Source organism: Meles meles, chromosome 19 (genome assembly GCF_922984935.1).
Source record: "Meles meles chromosome 19, mMelMel3.1 paternal haplotype, whole genome shotgun sequence".
NCBI lineage: Eukaryota > Metazoa > Chordata > Mammalia > Carnivora > Mustelidae > Meles > Meles meles.
This window is the reverse complement of record NC_060084.1, coordinates 43,999,382-44,020,060: the sequence shown is the minus strand read 5'-3', so window position 1 is coordinate 44,020,060 and position 20,679 is coordinate 43,999,382. Positions and strand designations below refer to the sequence as shown.

Here is a 20,679-nt window from a genome sequence, read left to right as displayed (position 1 = left end):
AAAACAGGCAAAAGACATAGGCCATTTATAAAGAAATACAGAGTTTAAACATATGAAAACATTCTTGATTTCACTCATAATAAAGGAAATACAAAAAAAAAAAAAAAAGGGAAAAAGATCTAGCCTCTGTCTTTAGGAGTCCCAGTGTAGAGAGAATGAAGGAAGCCAATAGCTGATGATGTTGGCTAAGAAATCTACAGCGTTAAGGAAGACAAAAATAAGAGCACTATGGGAAATGTTATACTAATAGACTGGAATATACAGATGAAACAAGTTGTTAAATATAACCTACCTTAGAACATCAGTGTATAGTAAAACTTTACAGATACAGAGCAAACTTAAGTATTTATGGAAATTAGGTTGTTCAACTTTGTAAAAATTAATTTGAAAACCAGAATTAAGTGGGTAATTTTCTAGAACAATATAATCTATTACCAAAAACTAATGCCAAAAGATACAAAACACATATCGAGAATAGTATAAAGTAACAATGGATAAAAGCTGTCAAGAGCACTTTACCTCAATAACCCACAAGGTCCAAATAGGTGAACAAGTAAGATAAACTAAAATTTTAAGGGAGTTATATGCTATTACAAGTACTCCAGAAGAAGGAGAAATGGTTTTAAATTCTAATTATGAAACCAGTGTATCAGTGCATCCAAAGCCCGAAAAAGTTTGAACAATTATTTAAATCCATGGTAAAAATGTAAGCATGAGTAAGTACGAAGAAGTATGAAGACATAATTCACCTATATACATGAATGAAAAAAAATCATAGGATAATCTCTTGTAAGGAAAGATTATTTTAACTAAATGAACATTAAAAGAAAACTTAAGGTTCCAAAAGTACCTCAAAGAGGAATGTCCAACTGTGAAAAAATACTGGAAAAAGATACAAAAGATAAAAGGCTTCTCACATCAATATAGTCATATAAATTAAAAATTCAACAGAAAAACAGGCAAAAGACATAGGCCATTTATAAAGAAATACAGAGCTTAAACATATGAAAACATTCTTGATTTCACTCATAATGAAGGAAATACAAATTCAAACTAAAATGAATTGTTTTTCACCTATCAAATTGGGAAAGTTTTTAAAAATGCTAAGACTACGTCGGCAGAAATCCCTGGTAGAAATAAAAATGTAGTTTCTTTGGAGAGCAAAAAAAGACTTGGCACTATCTACTACCAAATTAGAAATATGTGCACGTATGTGTATATACATATTGCCTCCATGTGTATGTATATGTATGTGGGTATATGTGTGTGTATAAATATATGTGCAGACAACTGTGTGCACAAATACATGACAAATGCAGCAGAAAATAAAGCTATGAGAAAAGTATCACTGACTTGAAAACTTACTGAGTAAAACAGCTGTAGCCATTACTGAAGTATGAAAGCAAAAGCTAAAAATACAGTGGGAAATGTAACTGAGTACAAAATAAAATACTAAGGCATTTATAATAGAAGGAAGAAAAGAAAGTCTTTAACATAAATGTCAACAGTTTAGTTGAGCAACTGGTTATGTGAATATGCGAATGCAAAATGAAAGAATCCTATGTAACAAGGTGGGCAGAAAGACTGAAGATGCTAATAATAGAATGATTGTCAAAGTAAAGCTAGAAATGAATTAGAAAATGCTAACACACAGATAAAAAGGCAAACTAGTCCTTTAAGTTCTGTGGAAAGAAGAATGTTATCTAGAAAAGACATCTTAGGTTAGTAAATTATTCACATAGACTATTATTACTTAAAAGTCTACAGTCTTTAGGAAAATACATTTGGAGAACATTTCAGAGGGGTCAACTAGTCATGGATTAACCATTAAAGAGTTCCGGTCCCACCACACCTGTCTGTTCCCTCCCTAACTAACCTGGATAGTGTCTCCTTAACACTTCTTCCTCCACCACCCAAGGTTCCTCTTCTTGCTCCAACTTGAAAATCACATCAGGTTTGGTGAATGGACAGCCTGTCAAGGGAAGTAACATAAGATTTGGGCATAAACACCAGGCACAAAAAAATCATTCAAGATCTTAGAACACTGAAAAAAAAAATCATTCAAGAATTGACACTGGCCCAGGGAAACCAGGCTTTCTGAAGGACAAGGATAAGGTTTGTGGGGATGCTGCCCCTGAAACGTAAGGGAGGATGACTGTTTGTTTTTGAAAGCTGCAGCACATATATTCATGTAAGCAAAGGCACCTCAAGGCAAAACTCACTCTAACATTTAAAGGTTCCACACATTTCAGAAATTTGGGGGAAAAGTATTTTACTCCCAGAATTTGAGTTATACAAGAAACTACCCTTACCCACTGTGATTAAGTTGTTATAGTTTTCTAGCATCACATTCCGGTACAGGTTCCTCTGAGCAGGATCCAACTGCTGCCACTCTTCCTGGGTGAAGTCAATAGCCACATCTTTGAATGTCACTGTTCCCTGTAACAACACACTCCTACTCAATCTGAAGTCATCCATTTTAAATGATGTAGAAAACATACTGAATCGTGTTCTCAGAGTATTCAAAGGTAAGAGGTTATTTAAAATTTTATGGGGTTTTGTTATTTTCTAAACAACAACAAAAAAACCCCAACATATTAACAACATTCTGTCAGTCTGTGTTCATTCACAGAATCAGCAAGCATGTATCTTAAATACCTACCATAGGTTTAAAGAGATCTTCGGCACCAATTATACTGAGTGTGGAAGATGGGAGGAATATAAAACTTTACTCATGTGGTTTGGGAACTCACTAGATGCCTGTGACCATTAAGGTAGGCGAAAATGAAAACTGTATTTGGGTGGAAGCAGAAACAGGGAGAGAATGATACACACAATTTGAATTACAGTAGCAGCTGGATGTAGTGTTCATTAGATCAAGAGAAATTTAGAAAAATTAGGATGTTTTGTTCATAAGCCTATAATAAGTGTCTGCAGCCATGAAAATGGGAAGTGGGAAAATGGCTATTAACTTTGTTAGCAAATAACAGATGAATAAAAAGAATAAATAAAAAAGATTAACAAGGTTTTTTAAATGGTCTGAACCAGAATCACAACTAGAAGCATGAGAAAAGAGTATCAAAAAAGTTTTAGAATAAGTTCAGAAATGAGATGCCAGTGACGTTTTATGAGAGCAATACAATTTGTAAATAGAAATATAATGCAATCTTCCTAGTTAAAAACTGTATCAAGTACTAATGATGTACTATACAATGGCCAAATGAACATAATAAAATAATACCTGAATAATAATAATAAAATATAAAAATAATAATAAAAAACCTGAAATGTTCGAAAGATTAACACAGGAAAAAATCTTCAACAGCAACAGAACAAAGAGGTCTGTCCAAATTAGACTGGGCGAGATGAAATCACCAGGAGCTAATTCACAATCCATGTTTTTAAGAATTTATTTGTAGGTCTAAAAGGACCCTATGAATATGAACATCTACTAACACAAAGGGTTCAGAGTAGGCTGTGGGATTGAAATCCTCTTTTGGAATCCTTTCTAATAAGTATAAAGGCATTTGAAATAAACAGGCTTAAGAAACCAAAGGCCATATGCCTGAATAAGATATCTCTTATTTGTTTCCCTGACTGAACAACTTGATTTCCATCTATGGACAAAAGTGCTTTTGTGGGAGCTTTCAGAGCACCATACACCAAGAGGCTAAGGAGGAGACTCACCTACTCATGCTTTGGGTAACAGGTATTTAAGAGCTCAGCCCTAGGTGTGGATTTTGTAATGACCCATGAACCAATCTACCCCTCTTGGCTGTGGTCCTGGACCTTTGGAAAATACTGTCTTAGACAATCACCCATGGATAAGAGAACTTTTGTGGAAATCCAGTCTGTAGCAGAGAAGTCCCAGCATACCGCTGAAAGCAAAAAAATATGAGTTTGGACTCATCACAGGGGATAAGAAGAACAGTTTGATTTTACTCACATCACCTATCTCCTAAGGTAGCACAGCTTAGGACCATGAGGGATGTTCATGGCCAATGAACTTATCCATGGAGGAAAGTGAGAATGTATGAGTGAGCGCTTGGTTTCCTAGCCGTGTGGGATAGTGCCAAAGTAGCTTATTTCTCTTTCACTGTATCCAGAATACTGAATTCTGAGATGCATGCCTGGAGGGTAGAATGAGTCTGGGAGAACAGCAGATAAGGAGTCTCATAAGGCATTAAAGGGATCCAGATCTTACCATGTTGCAAACTCCACTAAGAAGCCTGCTCATGAGCTGCTCCATGTAATTTGCCTACAGATCCCCCTCACCCGTGGGCACCCTCAGAGTTCTGCAGACCTCATCTCTACAAACTCCCACCCCACAGCAGAGAGCCAGTCTGAATGCAGGCAAGGGAGAGACCAGAAACGTGAGTTTTAGTGCTGTCTTTTGAAAAACAACAAGGAGGCTGTCGGCAAGCAACCTGGTGTGCTGTAGGATGAAGAGAAGGTAGACAGCTTAAGAATTTTGCTACAAGAGAGAGCAAGAATAGTGGGGCAGGTGTATTGACAGAAGTTCTAAGAAAGCGTCAGAATCCCTAGCAGTGCTGATGGAAGTTATTTCTCTCCGTCAGGAGAGAAATTAACTACTTTCAAGTCGTTAATGACTGGAGGATGTGAGAGCTATTTCAAATGTGAAGATAGCAATGCAGAAACTTCAAGGAATATGAAAAAAATCAAGGAAACAGGATACTGCCAAAGGATCACAATAATCTATCAGTAACTGATCTCAAAGACATGGAAACTTGATTTTCCCAATAAATATTTCAAAGTAGCTGTTTTAAAGAAACTCAAAGAACTACAAAAAACACAGAAACATATCTTGATATTAGGAAAACAGACATGAACAAAATGAAAATTTCTCAGAGAAATCATAAAAAAGAACCAAACATTCTGGAGCAGAATACAATAAATGAAACAAAAATGCACTAAAGAGCATCAACAACACAACGGATTAAGCAGAAGAAAGAATCTGTGAGTTAGAAGACAGAACTATAAATTATCTGTTCAGAGAAGAAAAAGAGTGAAGAAAGTCTACATGAATCATGGTGCATCATCAAACAAAACTATATTCACATTATGAAAATATCAGAATGTGAAGACTGAAAAAAGGGCAGAAAGCCTATTTAAAGAAATAATGCGTGAAAACTTCCAGTCTGGAGAGAGATTTTGATATACAAGTTCATAAAGCTCACAACCCTTGAGATCAAGAGCTGATGCATGCTCTATCGACAGAGCCAGCCAGGTACCCCACCACTGTATACTTTAAAATAACACAATATGATATGTAAATTATATCTCAATAAAGATGAAAAAATTTTTTTTAAAAAGAAAGCAAAGTGCCAAAGTTTTAAGACCCTGAAATTCAGGGAGTTGTTGGAAATTCCCTTTAACGGGGATAATGACCAAACTAAGTTTGAACAAAGCACCTGATTAAGAAGTAGGGCTGAGGAGAAAACATAATGCAGAAAGCTGGTCCTAGCATAATGGTTCCACTAATCACATAGAAGGACAGAACCATGTAAGATGAACTCTTGATAATACTGCCTCAGCCTCAGATTTCTCCCAAGATGGATCAATAAACTAGTAAATAAAATTTAAAAACAAACACCACAGATTTGGCAAGAAAATCCTAATTGCACCCAACTTAAGAGTGAGAGAATTCAAAAAGAAATAATGAAATAATCTTGAAAATACTTAATGTAATTTTGCAAATGTGAAAATAGTCTAAAAATGAGAAATCTGGACCTTATATACATAAATCTCCAGATTTAAAAGTTGATATTTTATTTATTTGTCAGAGAGAGGATGCAAAACTTGAACCCAGGGCCCTGGGATCATGACCTGAGCTGAAGGCAGACACTCAACTGACTGAGCCACCTGACTCTAAAAATTTTAGAGTCGCCTGACTCTAAAAATTGATGTTTTAAACATAAATAATGAAGGAGGCAAACACTAACCCTATCTACCCTGCTAGCACTGTGTGCCCCAACCCGATGTCCGATGTCCCTCTGCCAACCTTCCCCAACCAACTCATTCACCTCAGCAGGCATCCCTCTAAAGCATCTCCTACCTCCTTACCCTTGGCAGGTGGCCTTGGACAGACTTGTGCCACTCCCAATGGATTCCTGCTCTGGGGAGAAGGACCGATAACAGCACACACCAGAGCACATGCAGTTCCTGAAGCAGGATTTCTTAGTTGGTTGTACAGGGAGCAACCCTGCCCTTCAGTGCACCTGCAGCTGTGATAGAGAGGCTAATTGTAGACATGTAGGCTAAAAGTTGGGCCTACCCACCAATAAGCGCATGTTGGTGGTAGCCAGGCCCTCTCCACAACTCAGGGAGTAAATCCTGCTCAATGTGCCCACAAAAAGCAAAGCAGGGGGTGCCTTGGTGGCTCAGTCAGTTAAGTGTCTCCCTGCTCAAGTCTGCTTCTCTCTCTCCCTCTACCATATCCTGTTTGTGCTTTCTCTCTCCCTGTCAAATAATTAAAAAAAAAAAAAAAGCAAATCAGGTCATTGCAACTGGCTTGGCTGAAGGCAAATACAGCTCAGGCACAACAGGAGGGAACATGAAGCCTACACAGGGGACACCAGCTGAGCACCTGGTTCTGGTCACCAGTAGGGATTGCATTACATGGAACCACAGGACCTCTTCTACATAAGCCTCAACTTTCAAGACCAGGAGATATAGCTAACCTACATAGTACATAAAAAACATACACAGAAAATCAGACAACAAGAGATAGAAGAGTATGTCTCAAATGGAAGTACAAGACAAAATCAGAGTAAAAAAGCTTAACTAAATGGAGATAAGCAATATGCCTGAAAAAGAATTCAAAGTAATGATCATAAAGATTCTGACTGGACATGAGAAAAAAGTGGATGAACTCAGAATTCAGCAAAGGCATAGAAAATATGAAAAAGAACCAATCAGAGCTGAAGAATTCAACAACTGATATAAAAAAATACTAGAGGACATTAACAGCAGATTAGAGGATTCAGAAGAATGGATCAGTGATCTGGAAGAAATGAAACAAGATGAATGCAAAATAAAAATAACAAGGAGGAGGAGAAAGTGGAGGAGGAAGAGAAAAAGAAAAGAAAGAAGAAAAGAAAAGTGAAGAAAGATATAAGAAAGAAGCAGATGTAGAAGAAGAATAGGTTAAGGGAACTCTGCAACGTCATTAAGAGAAATAACATTTGTATTACAGATATCTGAGAAGGAATGGGGGTAGGGCAGAAAACGTCAAAGAAATAATAGCTGAAAACTTCCCTAATGTGGGGAAGGAAACGGCCAAGTCCAGGAGCTGCAGAGAGCCCCAAACAAGATGACCCCAAGTAGGTCCACACCAAGACACACAATTACAATGGCAAAAACCTGATAAAGAGAGAATTTTAAAGCAGCAAAAGACAAGAAAAGTTACATAACAAGGGAACCCTCATAAGGTTATTAGCTGATTTTTCAGCAGAAACTTTGCAGGCCACAAGAAAGTGGCAAGAAATATTCAAAGTGCTAAAAGGGAAAAGCCTACAATCAAGAATACGGGGCGCCTGGGTGGCTCAGTGGGTTAAAGCCTCTGCCTTCAGCTCGGGTCATGATCTCGGGGTCCTGCTCACATTGGGCTCTCTGCTCAGCGGTGAGCCTGCTTCCTCCTCCCCTCTCTCTCTGCTTGCCTCTCTGCCTGCTTGTGATTTCTGTCTGTTAAATAAATAAAATATTAGAAAAAAAAGAGTTTTTTTTTTAAAAATTATCTAGCAAGGTTATCATTCAGAATAAAAAGAGAGTTTCCCAGACCAAAAAAAAAAAAAAAAAAAGAAAGAAGTTAAAGGAGCTCATCACCATTAAACCATTTCTATAAGAAATGTTAACAAGAACTTTTTTTTCTGTGGGAAAAAAAGACTAAAACTAGGGGTAAGGAAATTATGTAAGAAAAAAAATTCACACATAAAAGCAAATGTATAATAAAGGTAGTAGATTAATCACTTAAAAGGCCAGTACAGAAATTAAAACATAAAAGTAGCCACATTGATTGTATCTATGAAAATTAGTCTAGGGGCACAAAAGTAAAAGATGTAAAATATGACATCATTTTATACATAAAATGTCAAGGCAGAGTAAACGCTCAGAGCTTTTAGAATGTGTTCAAACTCAAGCAACAACTTAATATACACTGCTATACACAAAAGGTGTTATATATGAGCCTAGAGATAACCACAAATCAAAAATCTATAATACATATACAAAAAATAAAGGGGAAAGACCCCAATAATAAGACCAAGAAAACCCCATCAAACCACACAGGAAGAGGGCAAGAGAAGAAAAAACAGAAGAGCTAAAAATAAGAAAACAACAAAATGGTAATAAGTACATACCTATCAATAATCCTTTAAATGTAATGACCAAATGCTCCAATCAGAAGACACAAGGTACTACATGGATAAAAACCCCAATACCAGTGCAGCCACTTTGGAGAACAGTGTGGAGATTCCTGAAGAAATTAAGAATAGAGCTTCCCTATGACCCTGCAATTGCACTGCTGGGTATTTACCCCAAAGATACAGATGTAGTGAAAAGAAGGGCCATCTGTACCCCAATGTTTATTGCAGCAATGGCTACGGTCGCCAAACTGTGGAAAGAACCAAGATGCCCTTCAACGGATGAATGGATAAGGAAGATGTGGTCCATATACACAATGGAGTATTATGCCTCCATCAGAAAGGATGAATACCCAACTTTTATAGCAACATGGACAGGACTGGAAGAAATTATGCTGAGTGAAATAAGTCAAGCAGAGAGAGTCAAGTATCATATGGTCTCACTTATTTGTGGAGCATAACAAATAACATGGAGGACATGGGGAGATGGAGAGGAGAGGGAGTTGAGGGAAACTGGAAGGGGAGATGAACCATGAGAGACTATGGACTCTGAAAAACAACCAGAGGGTTTTGAAGGGGTGGGGGGGGGTGGGAGGTTGAGGAACCAGGTGGTGGGTAATAGGGAGGGCACATACTGCATGGAGCACTGGGTGTGATGCCAAAACAATGAACACTGTTATGCTGTAAAACAAACAAACAAACAAAAAAATCATATCAATAAACAACAACAACAACAACAACAAAAACAAAACAAAAAAACCCCCAATACCTATCTATATGCTACCTATAACAGATTCACTTCAGATCTAAGGAAACAGAGACTGAAAATGAACAGATGGAAAAACATATGCCAGGATACCAATACTTACATAAACAGAATAGACTTAAAGACTAGCAAGAGACAAAGAAGGGTACTGTATAATGATAAAGGGATAAATACAAGTGGAGGATATAACAATTGTAAATATCTATGTACCCAATACATATATAAAAGACATTAACAGACATAAAGGGAGAAATTGATAATAATACAGTAGTAGTAAAAGGCTGTGGATAGATCAATGGATAGATCAATCAAACAAAAAATCAACAAGGAAACAGTGGCTCTGAATGTCACATTAGACAAGATGGACCTGAGATACATACAGAACATTACTTCCCCAAACAGCAGAATATACATTATGTTCAAGGGGGCATGAAAAATTCTCCAGGACAATAAATAAAATGGGAAAAAAAAAAAAAAAAAAAGAAAAAGAAAAATTCTCCAGGACAGATCAAATTTAGACTTCAAAAGAAGTCTCAAGAAATATAAGACGACTGAAATCACATGAAGCATCTTTTCCACCTCAATAGTATGAAAACAGAAGAAAAAAACTGGGAAAAACAAACACATGGAGGCTAAACAACATGTTATTAAACAACCAATGGGTCGAAAAAGAAACCAATGAGGAAATTTAAAAATATATGGAGACAAATGAAAATGAAAACACAGCAGTCCAAAATTTGGGGGATGCTGGAAAAGCTATTAGAAAAGAGAAGTTTATTGTGATACCAGGCCTAAGTCAAGAAAGAAAATTCTCAATCTAACCTTATACCTAGGAGTTTGGAAAAGCACAACAAATGAAACCTAAAGCCAGCAGAAGAAAGGAAATGATAAAGATCAGAACAAAAATAAAGGATATAGAAGCTAAAAGAACAATAGGAAAGATCATTGAAACCAGGAGCTGGGTCTTTGAAAAAATTAATAAAATAGCTAGATTTACCAGAGAAATCACAAATACATAAAATCACAAACCAGAGAAGAGAAATAACAATCAACATCACAGAAATACAAATAATTATAAGGGAATTATTATGAAGACTATATGCCAAACAAATTGGAGAACCTGGAAGAAATGGATAAATTCCTCCAACATATACACTACCAAAACTAAAACAGGAAGAAATAGAAAACCTAGATAGTAAAGAAAAACAGCAAAGAAATCGAATCAGTAATCAAAAACTCCCAACAACGTTAAGTCCAGGGCCACATGGCTTCAGAGGTGAATTCTACCAAACACTTAAAGAAGAGTTAATACCTATTCCTCTCAAACTATCCCAAAAAATAGAAAAGGAAGGAAAACTTTCAAATTCATTCTATGAGGCCAGCATTACCCTGAATCAGATAAAGTCATCATTAAAAAAGAGAACTACAGGCCAATATCCCTGATGAACACAGATGGAAAAATTCTCAACAAAATACAAGCAAACCAAATACAACAATACATTTAAGATATCATTCATTATGACGAAGTGGGAACTATTCCTAGGTTGCAAGGGTGGTTCAATATTCACTAATCAATCAACATGATACATCACATTAATAAAAGTATGATAAGAACCACAAGATCATTTCAGTACATGCTGAAAAAGCATCTGAACCAAGTATAGCATCTATTCATACTAAAGACACTCAACACACTCAACAAAGTAGGATTAGAGGGAACATATCTCAACATAAGAAAGGCCATAAATGAAAAACCCACAATACCCTAAATGAGGAAAAACTGAGAGCTTTTTCCTGGAGAGCTGTTCCTGTCAGGAACAAGACAGGAATGTCCACTCTCACCACTTTTATTTAACATAGTACTGGAAGTCTATGAGACAACAAAATCAGACAACAAAAAGAAATAAAAGACATCCAAACTGGTATGGAAGAAGTAAAACTTTCACTATTTATAGATGACATGACACTATATAGAGAAAACCCAAAGACTCCACCAAAAAACTGCTGGACCTGATAAACAAATTCAGCAAACCACAGGATACAAAATGAATCCAAAGAAATTTGTTGCATTTCTATACTCCAACAGTGAAGCAGCAAAAAGAGAAATCAAGGAACCAACCCTACTTACAAATGCACAAAAACAGTAAGTTACCTAAGAATAAACCTAACCAAAGAGGTAAATGACCTGTACTCTGAAAACTATAAAACAATGATGAAAGAAACTGAAGATGACACAAAGAAATAGATATTCAATGCTCACGGATTGGAAGAACAAATATTGTTAAAATGTCTATATTCCCCAAACCAATCCACATATTTAAGGCAATCACTTAGCAAAATATCAACAGCATTTTTCACAGAACTAGAACAAACCATCCTAAAATTTGTATGGAACCATGAAAGACCCAGAATAGACAAAGCAACCTTGAAAAACAAAAGCGAAGTTGGAGGCATCACAATTCTGGACTTCAAGTTATATTACTAAGCTATAATAATATCTGTTTCCACAGTTTAGCGATTGTGGACATTGCTGCGATGAACACTGGAGTAATATATGGCCCTTCTTTTCACTACACCTGTTTCTTTGGCATTGAGCATAAACAATGAACACTGAACAAGGAACATCGAAAAAAAAAACAAAAACCCAAAGCTGTAATAATCAAAACAGTATGGTACTGACACAAGAACAGACAATGGAATGGCTCGGTGGAATAGAAGTCCCAGAAATGAACCCACAATTATATGGTCAATTAATCTTTGACAAAGCAGGAAAGAATATCCAATGGTTAAGATAGTCTTTTCAACAAATGGTGTTGGGAAAACTGGACAGCAAAATGCAAAATGAAAATACTAATTAAAAAAGATATATGCTAATCCTAAAATTTATATGGAACCAGAAAAGACCTCGAATAGCCAAAGGAATATTGAAAAAGAAAGCCAAAGTTGGTGGCATCACAATTCCGGACTTCAAGCTCTATTACAAAGCTGTCATCATCAAGACAGCATGGTACTGGAACTCAAACACCTGGAAGCTAAAGACCACCTTGCTTAAGAATGCTTGGATCAACCAGGAGATCAAAGAAGAACTTAAACAATTCATGGAAACCAATGAGAATGAAGACACCTCGGTCCAAAACCTATGGGATACAGCAAAGGCTGTTCTAAGGGGGAAATACATAGCCATCCAAGCCTCCCTCAAAAACACTGAAAAATCCAGAATACACCAGCTGTCTCTACACCTTAAAGAACTGGAGAATCAACAACAAATCAAACCAACTCCACATGCAAGAAGGGAAATAATCAAGATTAGAGCAGAGATCAATGAGGTAGAAACGAGAGATACAGTAGAACGTATCAATGAAACTAGAAGCTGGTTTTTTGAAAGAATCAATAAGATCGATAAACCATTGGCCACACTAATCCAAAAGAAAAGAGAGAAAGCCCAAATTAATAAAATTATGAATGAAAAGGGAGAGATCACAACTAACACCAAGGAAATAGAAACAATCATCAGAAATTATTACCAACAGTTATATGCCAATAAGCTAAGCAACCTAGATGAAATGGATGCATTCCTGGAAAGCTACAAACTCCCAAAATTGAACCAGGAAGAAATTGACAACCTAAATAGACCGATATCTAGTAATGAGATTGAAGCAGTGATCAAAAACCTCCCAAAAAACAAGAGCCCAGGACCTGACGGATTCCCTGGGGAATTCTACCAAACTTTCAAAGAAGAAATAACACCAATTCTCCTGAAGCTGTTCCAAAAAATTGAAGCAGAAGGAAAACTTCCAGACTCTTTTTATGAAGCCAGCATTACCCTGATCCCCAAACCAGGCAAAGACCCTACCAAAAGGGAGAATTTCAGACCAATATCACTGATGAATATGGATGCAAAGATTCTCAACAAGATCCTAGCAAACAGGATCCAGCAGCACATTAAAAAGATTATCCACCATGACCAGGTGGGATTCATCCCTGGGTTGCAAGGTTGGTTCAACATTCGCAAATCAATCAGTGTGATAGAACACATCAATAAGAGAAGAGAGAAGAACCACATGGTCCTCTCAATTGATGCAGAAAAAGCATCTGACAAAATCCAGCATCTGTTCCTGATGAAAATGCTTCAAAGTATAGGGATAGAGGGAACATTCCTGAACTTCATAAAATCTATCTATGAAAGACCCACAGCAAATATCATCTTCAATGGGAAAAAGCTTGCAGCTTTCCCGTTGAGATCAGGAACACGACAAGGATGCCCACTCTCACCACTCTTCTTCAACATAGTATTAGAAGTTCTAGCAACGGCAATCAGACAACAAAGAGAAATAAAAGGTATCCAAATTGGCAAGGAAGAAGTCAAACTCTCTCTCTTCGCAGATGACATGATTCTTTATATGGAAAACCCCAAAGACTCCACCCCCAAACTACTAGAACTCATACAGCAATTCAGTAACGTGGCAGGATACAAAGTCAATGTACAGAAATCAGTGGCTTTCTTATACACCAACAATGAAAATACAGAAAGGGAAATTAGAGAATCGATTCCATTTACTATAGCACCAAGAACCATAAGATACCTGGGAATAAACCTAACCAAAGAAGTAAAGGACCTGTACTCGAGGAACTACAGAACACTCATGAAAGAAATTGAAGAAGACACAAAAAGATGGAAGACTGTTCCATGCTCTTGGATTGGAAGAATAAACATTGTTAAAATGTCTATACTGCCTAGAGCAATCTATACTTTTAATGCCATTCCGATCAAAATTCCACCGATATTTTTCAAAGAGCTGGAGCAAATAATCCTAAAATTTGTATGGAGCCAGAAGAGACCCCGAATTGCTAAGGAAATGTTGAAAAACAAAAACAAAACTGGCGGCATCACATTACCCGATTTCAAGCTTTACTACAAAGCTGTGATCACCAAGACAGCGTGGTACTGGCATAAAAACAGACACATAGACCAGTGGAACAGAGTGGAGAGCCCAGATACGGACCCTCAACTCTATGGTCAAATAATCTTCGACAAAACAGGAAAAAATATTCAATGGAAAAAAGACAGTCTCTTCAATAAATGGTGCTGGGAAAACTGGACAGCGATATGTAGAAGAATGAAACTCGACCATTCTCTTACACCGTACACAAAGATAAACTCGAAATGGATAAAAGACCTCAACGTGAGACAGGAATCTATCAGAATCCTAGAGGAGAACATAGGCAGTAACCTCTTCGATATCAGCCACAGCAACTTCTTTCAAGATATGTCTCCAAAGGCCAAGGAAACAAAAGAAAAAATGAACTTCTGGGACTTCATTAAGATCAAAAGCTTCTGCACAGCAAAGGAAACAGTCAACAAAACAAAGAGGCAACCCACGGAATGGGAGAAGATATTTGCAAATGACAGTACAGACAAAAGGTTGATATCCAGGATCTATAAAGAACTTCTCAAACTCAACACACACAAAACAGATAATCATATCAAAAAATGGGCAGAAGATATGAACAGACACTTCTCCAATGAAGACATACAAATGGCTATCAGACACATGAAAAAATGTTCATCATCACTAGCCATCAGGGAGATTCAAATTAAAACAACATTGAGATACCACCTAACACCCGTTAGAATGGCCAAAATTAGCAAGACAGGAAACAACGTGTGTTGGAGAGGATGTGGAGAAAGGGGAACCCTCTTACACTGTTGGTGGGAATGCAAGTTAGTGCAGCCACTTTGGAGAAGAGTGTGGAGATTCCTGAAGAAATTAAAAATAGAGCTTCCCTATGACCCTGCAATTGCACTGCTGGGTATTTACCCCAAAGATACAGATGTAGTGAAAAGAAGGGCCATGTGTACCCCAATGTTTATTGCAGCAATGGCTACGGTCGCCAAACTGTGGAAAGAACCAAGATGCCCTTCAACGGATGAATGGATAAGGAAGATGTGGTCCATATACACAATGGAGTATTATGCCTCCATCAGAAAGGACGAATACCCAACTTTTGTAGCAACATGGACGGGACTGGAAGAAATTATGCTGAGCGAAATAAGTCAAGCAGAGAGAGTCAAGTATCATATGGTCTCACTTATTTGTGGAGCATAACAAATAACATGGAGGACATGGGGAGATGGAGAGGAGAGGGAGTTGAGGGAAACTGGAAGGGGAGATGAACCATGAGAGACTATGGACTCTGAAAAACAACCAGAGGGTTATGAAGGGGCGGCAGGGGGGTGGGGGGGGTGGGAGGTTGAGGAACCAGGTGGTGGGTAATAGGGAGGGCACGTACTGCATGGAGCACTGGGTGTGATGCCAAAACAATGAACACTGTTATGCTGTAAATAAACAAATAAAAAAAAAAAAGACAGCATGGTACTGGCACAAAAACAGACACAAAGATCAGTGGAACAGAATAGAGAGCCCAGAAATTGACCCTCAACTCTATGGTCAACTAATCTTCGACAAAGCAGGAAAGAATGTCCAATGGAAAAAAGACAGCCTCTTCAATAAATGGTGCTGGGAAAATTGGACAGCCACATGCAGAAAAATGAAATTGGACCACTTCCTTACACCACACACGGAAATAGACTCCAAATGGATGAAGGACCTCAATGTGAGAAAGGAATCCATCAAAATCCTTGAGGAGAACGCAGGCAGCAACCTCTTCGACCTCAGCCATAGCAACATCTTCCTAGGAACATCGGCAAAGGCAAGGGAAGCAAGGGCAAAAACAAACTATTGGGATTTCATCAAGATCAAAAGCTTTTGCACAGCAAAGGAAACAGTTAACAAAACCAAAAGACAACTGACAGAATGAGAGAAGATATTTGCAAACGACATATCAGATAAAGGGCTAGTATCCAAAATCTATAAGGAACTTAGCAAACTCAACACCCAAAGAACAAACAATCCAATCAAGAAATGGGCAGAGGACATGAACAGACATTTCTGCAAAGAAGACATCCAGATGGCCAACAGACACATGAAAAAGTGCTCCACGTCACTCGGCATCAGGGAAATACAAATCAAAACCACAATGAGATATCACCTCACACCAGTCAGAATGGCTAAAATTAACAAGTCAGGAAATGACAGATGCTGGCGAGGATGCGGAGAAAGGGGAACCCTCCTCCACTGTTGGTGGGAATGCAAGCTGGTGCAACCACTCTGGAAAACAGCATGGAGGTTCCTCAAAATGTTGAAAATAGAACTACCCTATGACCCAGCAATTGCACTACTGGGTATTTACCCTAAAGATACAAACATAGTGATCCGAAGGGGCACGTGTACCCGAATGTTTATAGCAGCAATGTCTACAATAGCCAAACTATGGAAAGAACCTAGATGTCCATCAACAGATGAATGGATAAAGAAGAGGTGGTATATATACACAATGGAATACTATGCAGCCATCAAAAGAAATGAAATCTTGCCATTTGCGACGACGTGGATGGAACTAGAGCGTATCATGCTTAGTGAAATAAGTCAATCGGAGAAAGACAACTATCATATGATCTCCCTGATATGAGGACATGGAGAAGCAACATGGGGGGTTAGGGGGATAGGAGAAGAATAAATGAAACAAGATGGGATTGGGAGGGAGACAAACCATAAATGACTCTTAATCTCACAAAACAAACTGGGGGTTGCTGGGGGGAGGTGGGATTGGGAGAGGGGGAGGGGACTATGGACATTGGGGAGGGTATGTGCTATCATGAGTGCTGTGAAGTGTGTAAACCTGGAGATTCACAGACCTGTACCCCTGGGGATAAAAATACATTACATGTTTATTAAAAAAAAAAAAAATTTTGGAAGGGGAGGCGAACCATAAGAGACTATGGACTCTGAAAAACAACCTGAGGGTTTTGAAGGGTCAGGGGTGGGAGGTTGGGGGAACAGGTGGTGGGTAATAGGGAGGGCACGTTTTGCATGGAGCACTGGGTGTTGTGCAAAAACAATGAATACTGTTACGCTGAGAAAATAAATAAAATGGAAAAAAAAAAGATATATGCACCCGTGTTTACTGCAGTCTTTTTTTTTAATTTCAAAATTTTTTTTTAAATTTATTTGACAGAGAAATCACAACTAGGCAGAGAGGCAGGCAGAGAGAGAGGAGGAAGCAGGATCCCTGCGGAGCAGAGAGCCCGATATGGGGCTCGATTCCAGGACCCTGGGATCATGACCTGAGCCGAAGGCAGAGGCCTTAACCCACTGAGCCAGCCAGGCGCCCCTACTGCAGTCTTCTTTATAATAGTCAAGATACCAGAGTCCACTGATAGATGAACAGATTTAAAAATGTGATATACATACAAACATACATGATGGAATATTAATCAGCCATAAAAAATGAGGTCTCGCCATTTGCAAAAATATAGATGGATCCAGAGGGTATTAGAGAAATAAGCCAGAGAAGGAAAGACAAATATCAGCTGATTTCACCTCTATATGAAATCTAAAATACAAAACAAATACAAAATACAAATACAAAAAAAAAAAACCAAAAAACCTCACAACCCCACAAAATACTCAAATATAAAGAACTACTGGTTGCCAGAGGGCAGATGTGTGGAGGGAATGAGTGAAATAAAGGAGATTAAGAGGCATGACCTCCCACTTATAAAATAAATAAGTCACAAAAATGGAAAGTAGAGCATAGAAAACAACGTGAATAATTTTGTAATATTTTTGTACAGTGATAGGTGTTAAACACTTGTCATGGTGAGCAATGAGTAATGTAAGAATTGCTGAATCAAATACTGTACACCTGAAAGGAAAAGCATAGTTTGTCAATTATAGTCCAATAATAAAATAAACAAAAGGAAATATGAAACCTACACCCTCTAAAAAGAAAAAGAAGAAATCCGTTAATAGTGTGCTACCGTAGTACAGAATATTACTCTTTTACTCCAGGATGTATTCCTCCCCTTTTCCAAAGTTTTGCCTGGGCTCATGGCCTCCTGAAATTATCATTTTTCAATCCCTTGAAAAAGGTATTTTTATACAATAATATTCTGGACAATGAGATGAAAGTAGAAATATTATGTGTAACTACTGGTAAGTGAGTTTAAAGGGATGAGGTGATACCTTTTCTGTCTTCCTCCTTCCTGTGGAATGGTAAGGAAATGTGACAGCCAGGCAAATATACATTTGGATTAATGAAGCAGAAGCGAACTATCAGAGGATGAGATAGAGTAATGATATAGAAGTTTTCTAGTTCCCTATACCTTGGAGATAGAGGACTAGATCTGTTTGTTGGTAGCTGAACTTCTATAGGAGGGACAGATAAAATTCTGTTCTGTTTAAGCAACTGTTATCTAGGATTGCTATCACAAGCCATCAATAGTTAAATCTACAGAGAGAGATAAAAATGCTCATACCAGACAGAAAGCATTTAAAACTACTACCTTTGCAGCAACCATGGAGATACGTTCTTAGATCCCCTTCAACAGAACCAACTTTGAGAAGCACAGTTGGTGGACATCCTCCATCTGTTCCTTCTTTGCTTCCTATTGAGTTCATGCTGAGACCATGATCTTCCGAAGATACTCCCAGCCAAGACTAACAGTGAGGGTATTAAATGCCTGGACCATTTCTACCTGATGTGAGACTCTTCTAATAGGAAATGTTTGGTCGCTGAACTGGCTAAGGCTTTATCAGAGTTGCATGATGATCTGAGTTACCAGAAGAATCAACAAGCTTAAAAAGAAATAGATGAAAAGAAACTATGCAATCTGAGGAAGAAAGGAAAAAAATTTTAAAAAATGAACACAGACTTAGAAATGTGAAGCAGCAATAAGCATATGAACATAGGTATATATGAACATTAGAAAGAGAAGAAAGGACCAAAAAATATTAAAAGAAATGGCTGAAAACATCCTAGTTTGATATTAAAAAAAAAACAAAACCCTAATACACAAATCCAAAATACTCAATGAATCCTAAGCAGGATAAACATGGAGAGTCAAACCCAAACACTTCATATTCAAGAGGCTGAAAGCAGAATTCCAGGGAAGATAGTGGAGCAGGAGGACCCTACAAAGACAACTAGACAGCATTCCTATCAGTGTAAGTAACCCAGAAAATGACCCAGGAAACATCAGAACAACTCACTACAGCTAAATACAGAGAAGAGGCACCATCAAAGAGGGTAGGAAGGGTAGAGACACAGTTGGGAACTAAACAGACCCATGGAACCATATTCAAGAGGGAAGGATGCCGCAGGCACAGAAAGTGGAGAGAAACGGACTCTCTCACTGGGGAGTCCAATCGGATGAATCCCCAGAATACCGGCTTTGAAAACCAAGGGGGCTAAGATTCAGGTGTTCTTACAGTAAGTGGAACTCAAATCCTGGAACTTGAAAAATCCGCAGGCTCAGCTCTGGGAGATCTGGGTGAGAGGAAATTGAGCCCCTGCCCATAAAGAAAGCACAAAAAGCCCTACAGAGATACAACATAGAAGTAGCAGTTTGAAAAACTCTGGGGTATATGGGGGCGGGGGGGGGGGGGGGTATTTGTCTACTAATCTCAAAGCATTGTGCTAGAAGGCAGGGATCCTCGTGAGATTTCTCCAGGAATAATAAGAACCAGTACCGTGCTGACAGTTGTTGCTACCTAACTTGCTAACAGGGTGCCCTGCTCCCAGATTCTTCTGTGGACATACCCCCTCCAGCCAGGCCTCAGCTCCCACTCCCATTACATAGCAGACCCACACAAACCTTGCTAATAGCATACCTCCTGAACTCTTCCTACTCGCTTCTGTGGATTTGCCCCCTGCAAAATTCTTAGTGAGAGCCCATCCAAAGCAGTGCCATAAACCTGTCAGTGTGCAAGCAACCCTTATAGAGGCCAACACCACTCCAAAGTGACTCCTGCCCTGGTGAGAGGGAAATATATCTACAAACAACTATCAGTCTGTGGCCCTAGTAATAGTCTGGGAGCAACAACAGAAGGAACAACAAGTGTTGGCAACATTGTTAAAAAAAAAAAAGAAAAGAAACACTTATGCACTGTTGGTGGGAACATAAACTGTTGCAAACACTGTGGAAAACAGTATGGAGGTTCTGCAAAAAATTAAAAAGTAAGGGGCGCCTGCGTGGCTCAGTGGGTTAAAGCCTCTGCCTTTGGCTCAGGTCATGATCCCAGGGTCCTGGGATCGAGCTCAACATCAACCTCTCTGCTCAGCAGGGAGCCTGCTTCCTCCTCTCTCTCTCTCTCTCTCTCTCTCTGCCTGCCTCTCTGCCTACTTGTGATCTCTGTCAAATAAATAAATAAAATCTTTAAAAAAATAATAAAAGTAATACTATGATATGACCCAGTTATTACACTACCAGGTATTTACCCAAAGAACAAGAAAATACTAATTTGAAAAGATATATGCAACCCTGTTTATTGCAGTATTATTTATAATAATCAAATTATGGAAGCAACCCAAGTGTCCATTGATAGATGAATTAAAAATGATGTAGTATACACACACACACTGGAGTACTACTCAGACATAAAAAAGAATGAAATCTTTTCACAGATGGAG

The 20,679-nt window shown here is 38.2% G+C and overlaps 1 protein-coding gene across 1 annotated transcript in view; it reads right to left on the bottom strand.

The window, feature by feature from the left end:
* LOC123931501 (zinc finger protein 569) overlaps nt 1–20,679 on the bottom strand; it is a 61,356-nt gene that overhangs the window by 7,680 nt on the left and 32,997 nt on the right. Inside the window, exons 4-5 of the mRNA XM_045988676.1 lie at nt 2,313–2,439; nt 1,877–1,972 (exon numbers count right to left, since the gene is read on the bottom strand). Of these exons, the coding sequence (XP_045844632.1) occupies nt 1,877–1,972; nt 2,313–2,439 (223 nt within the window). The remainder of the gene's footprint in view (nt 1–1,876; nt 1,973–2,312; nt 2,440–20,679) is intronic.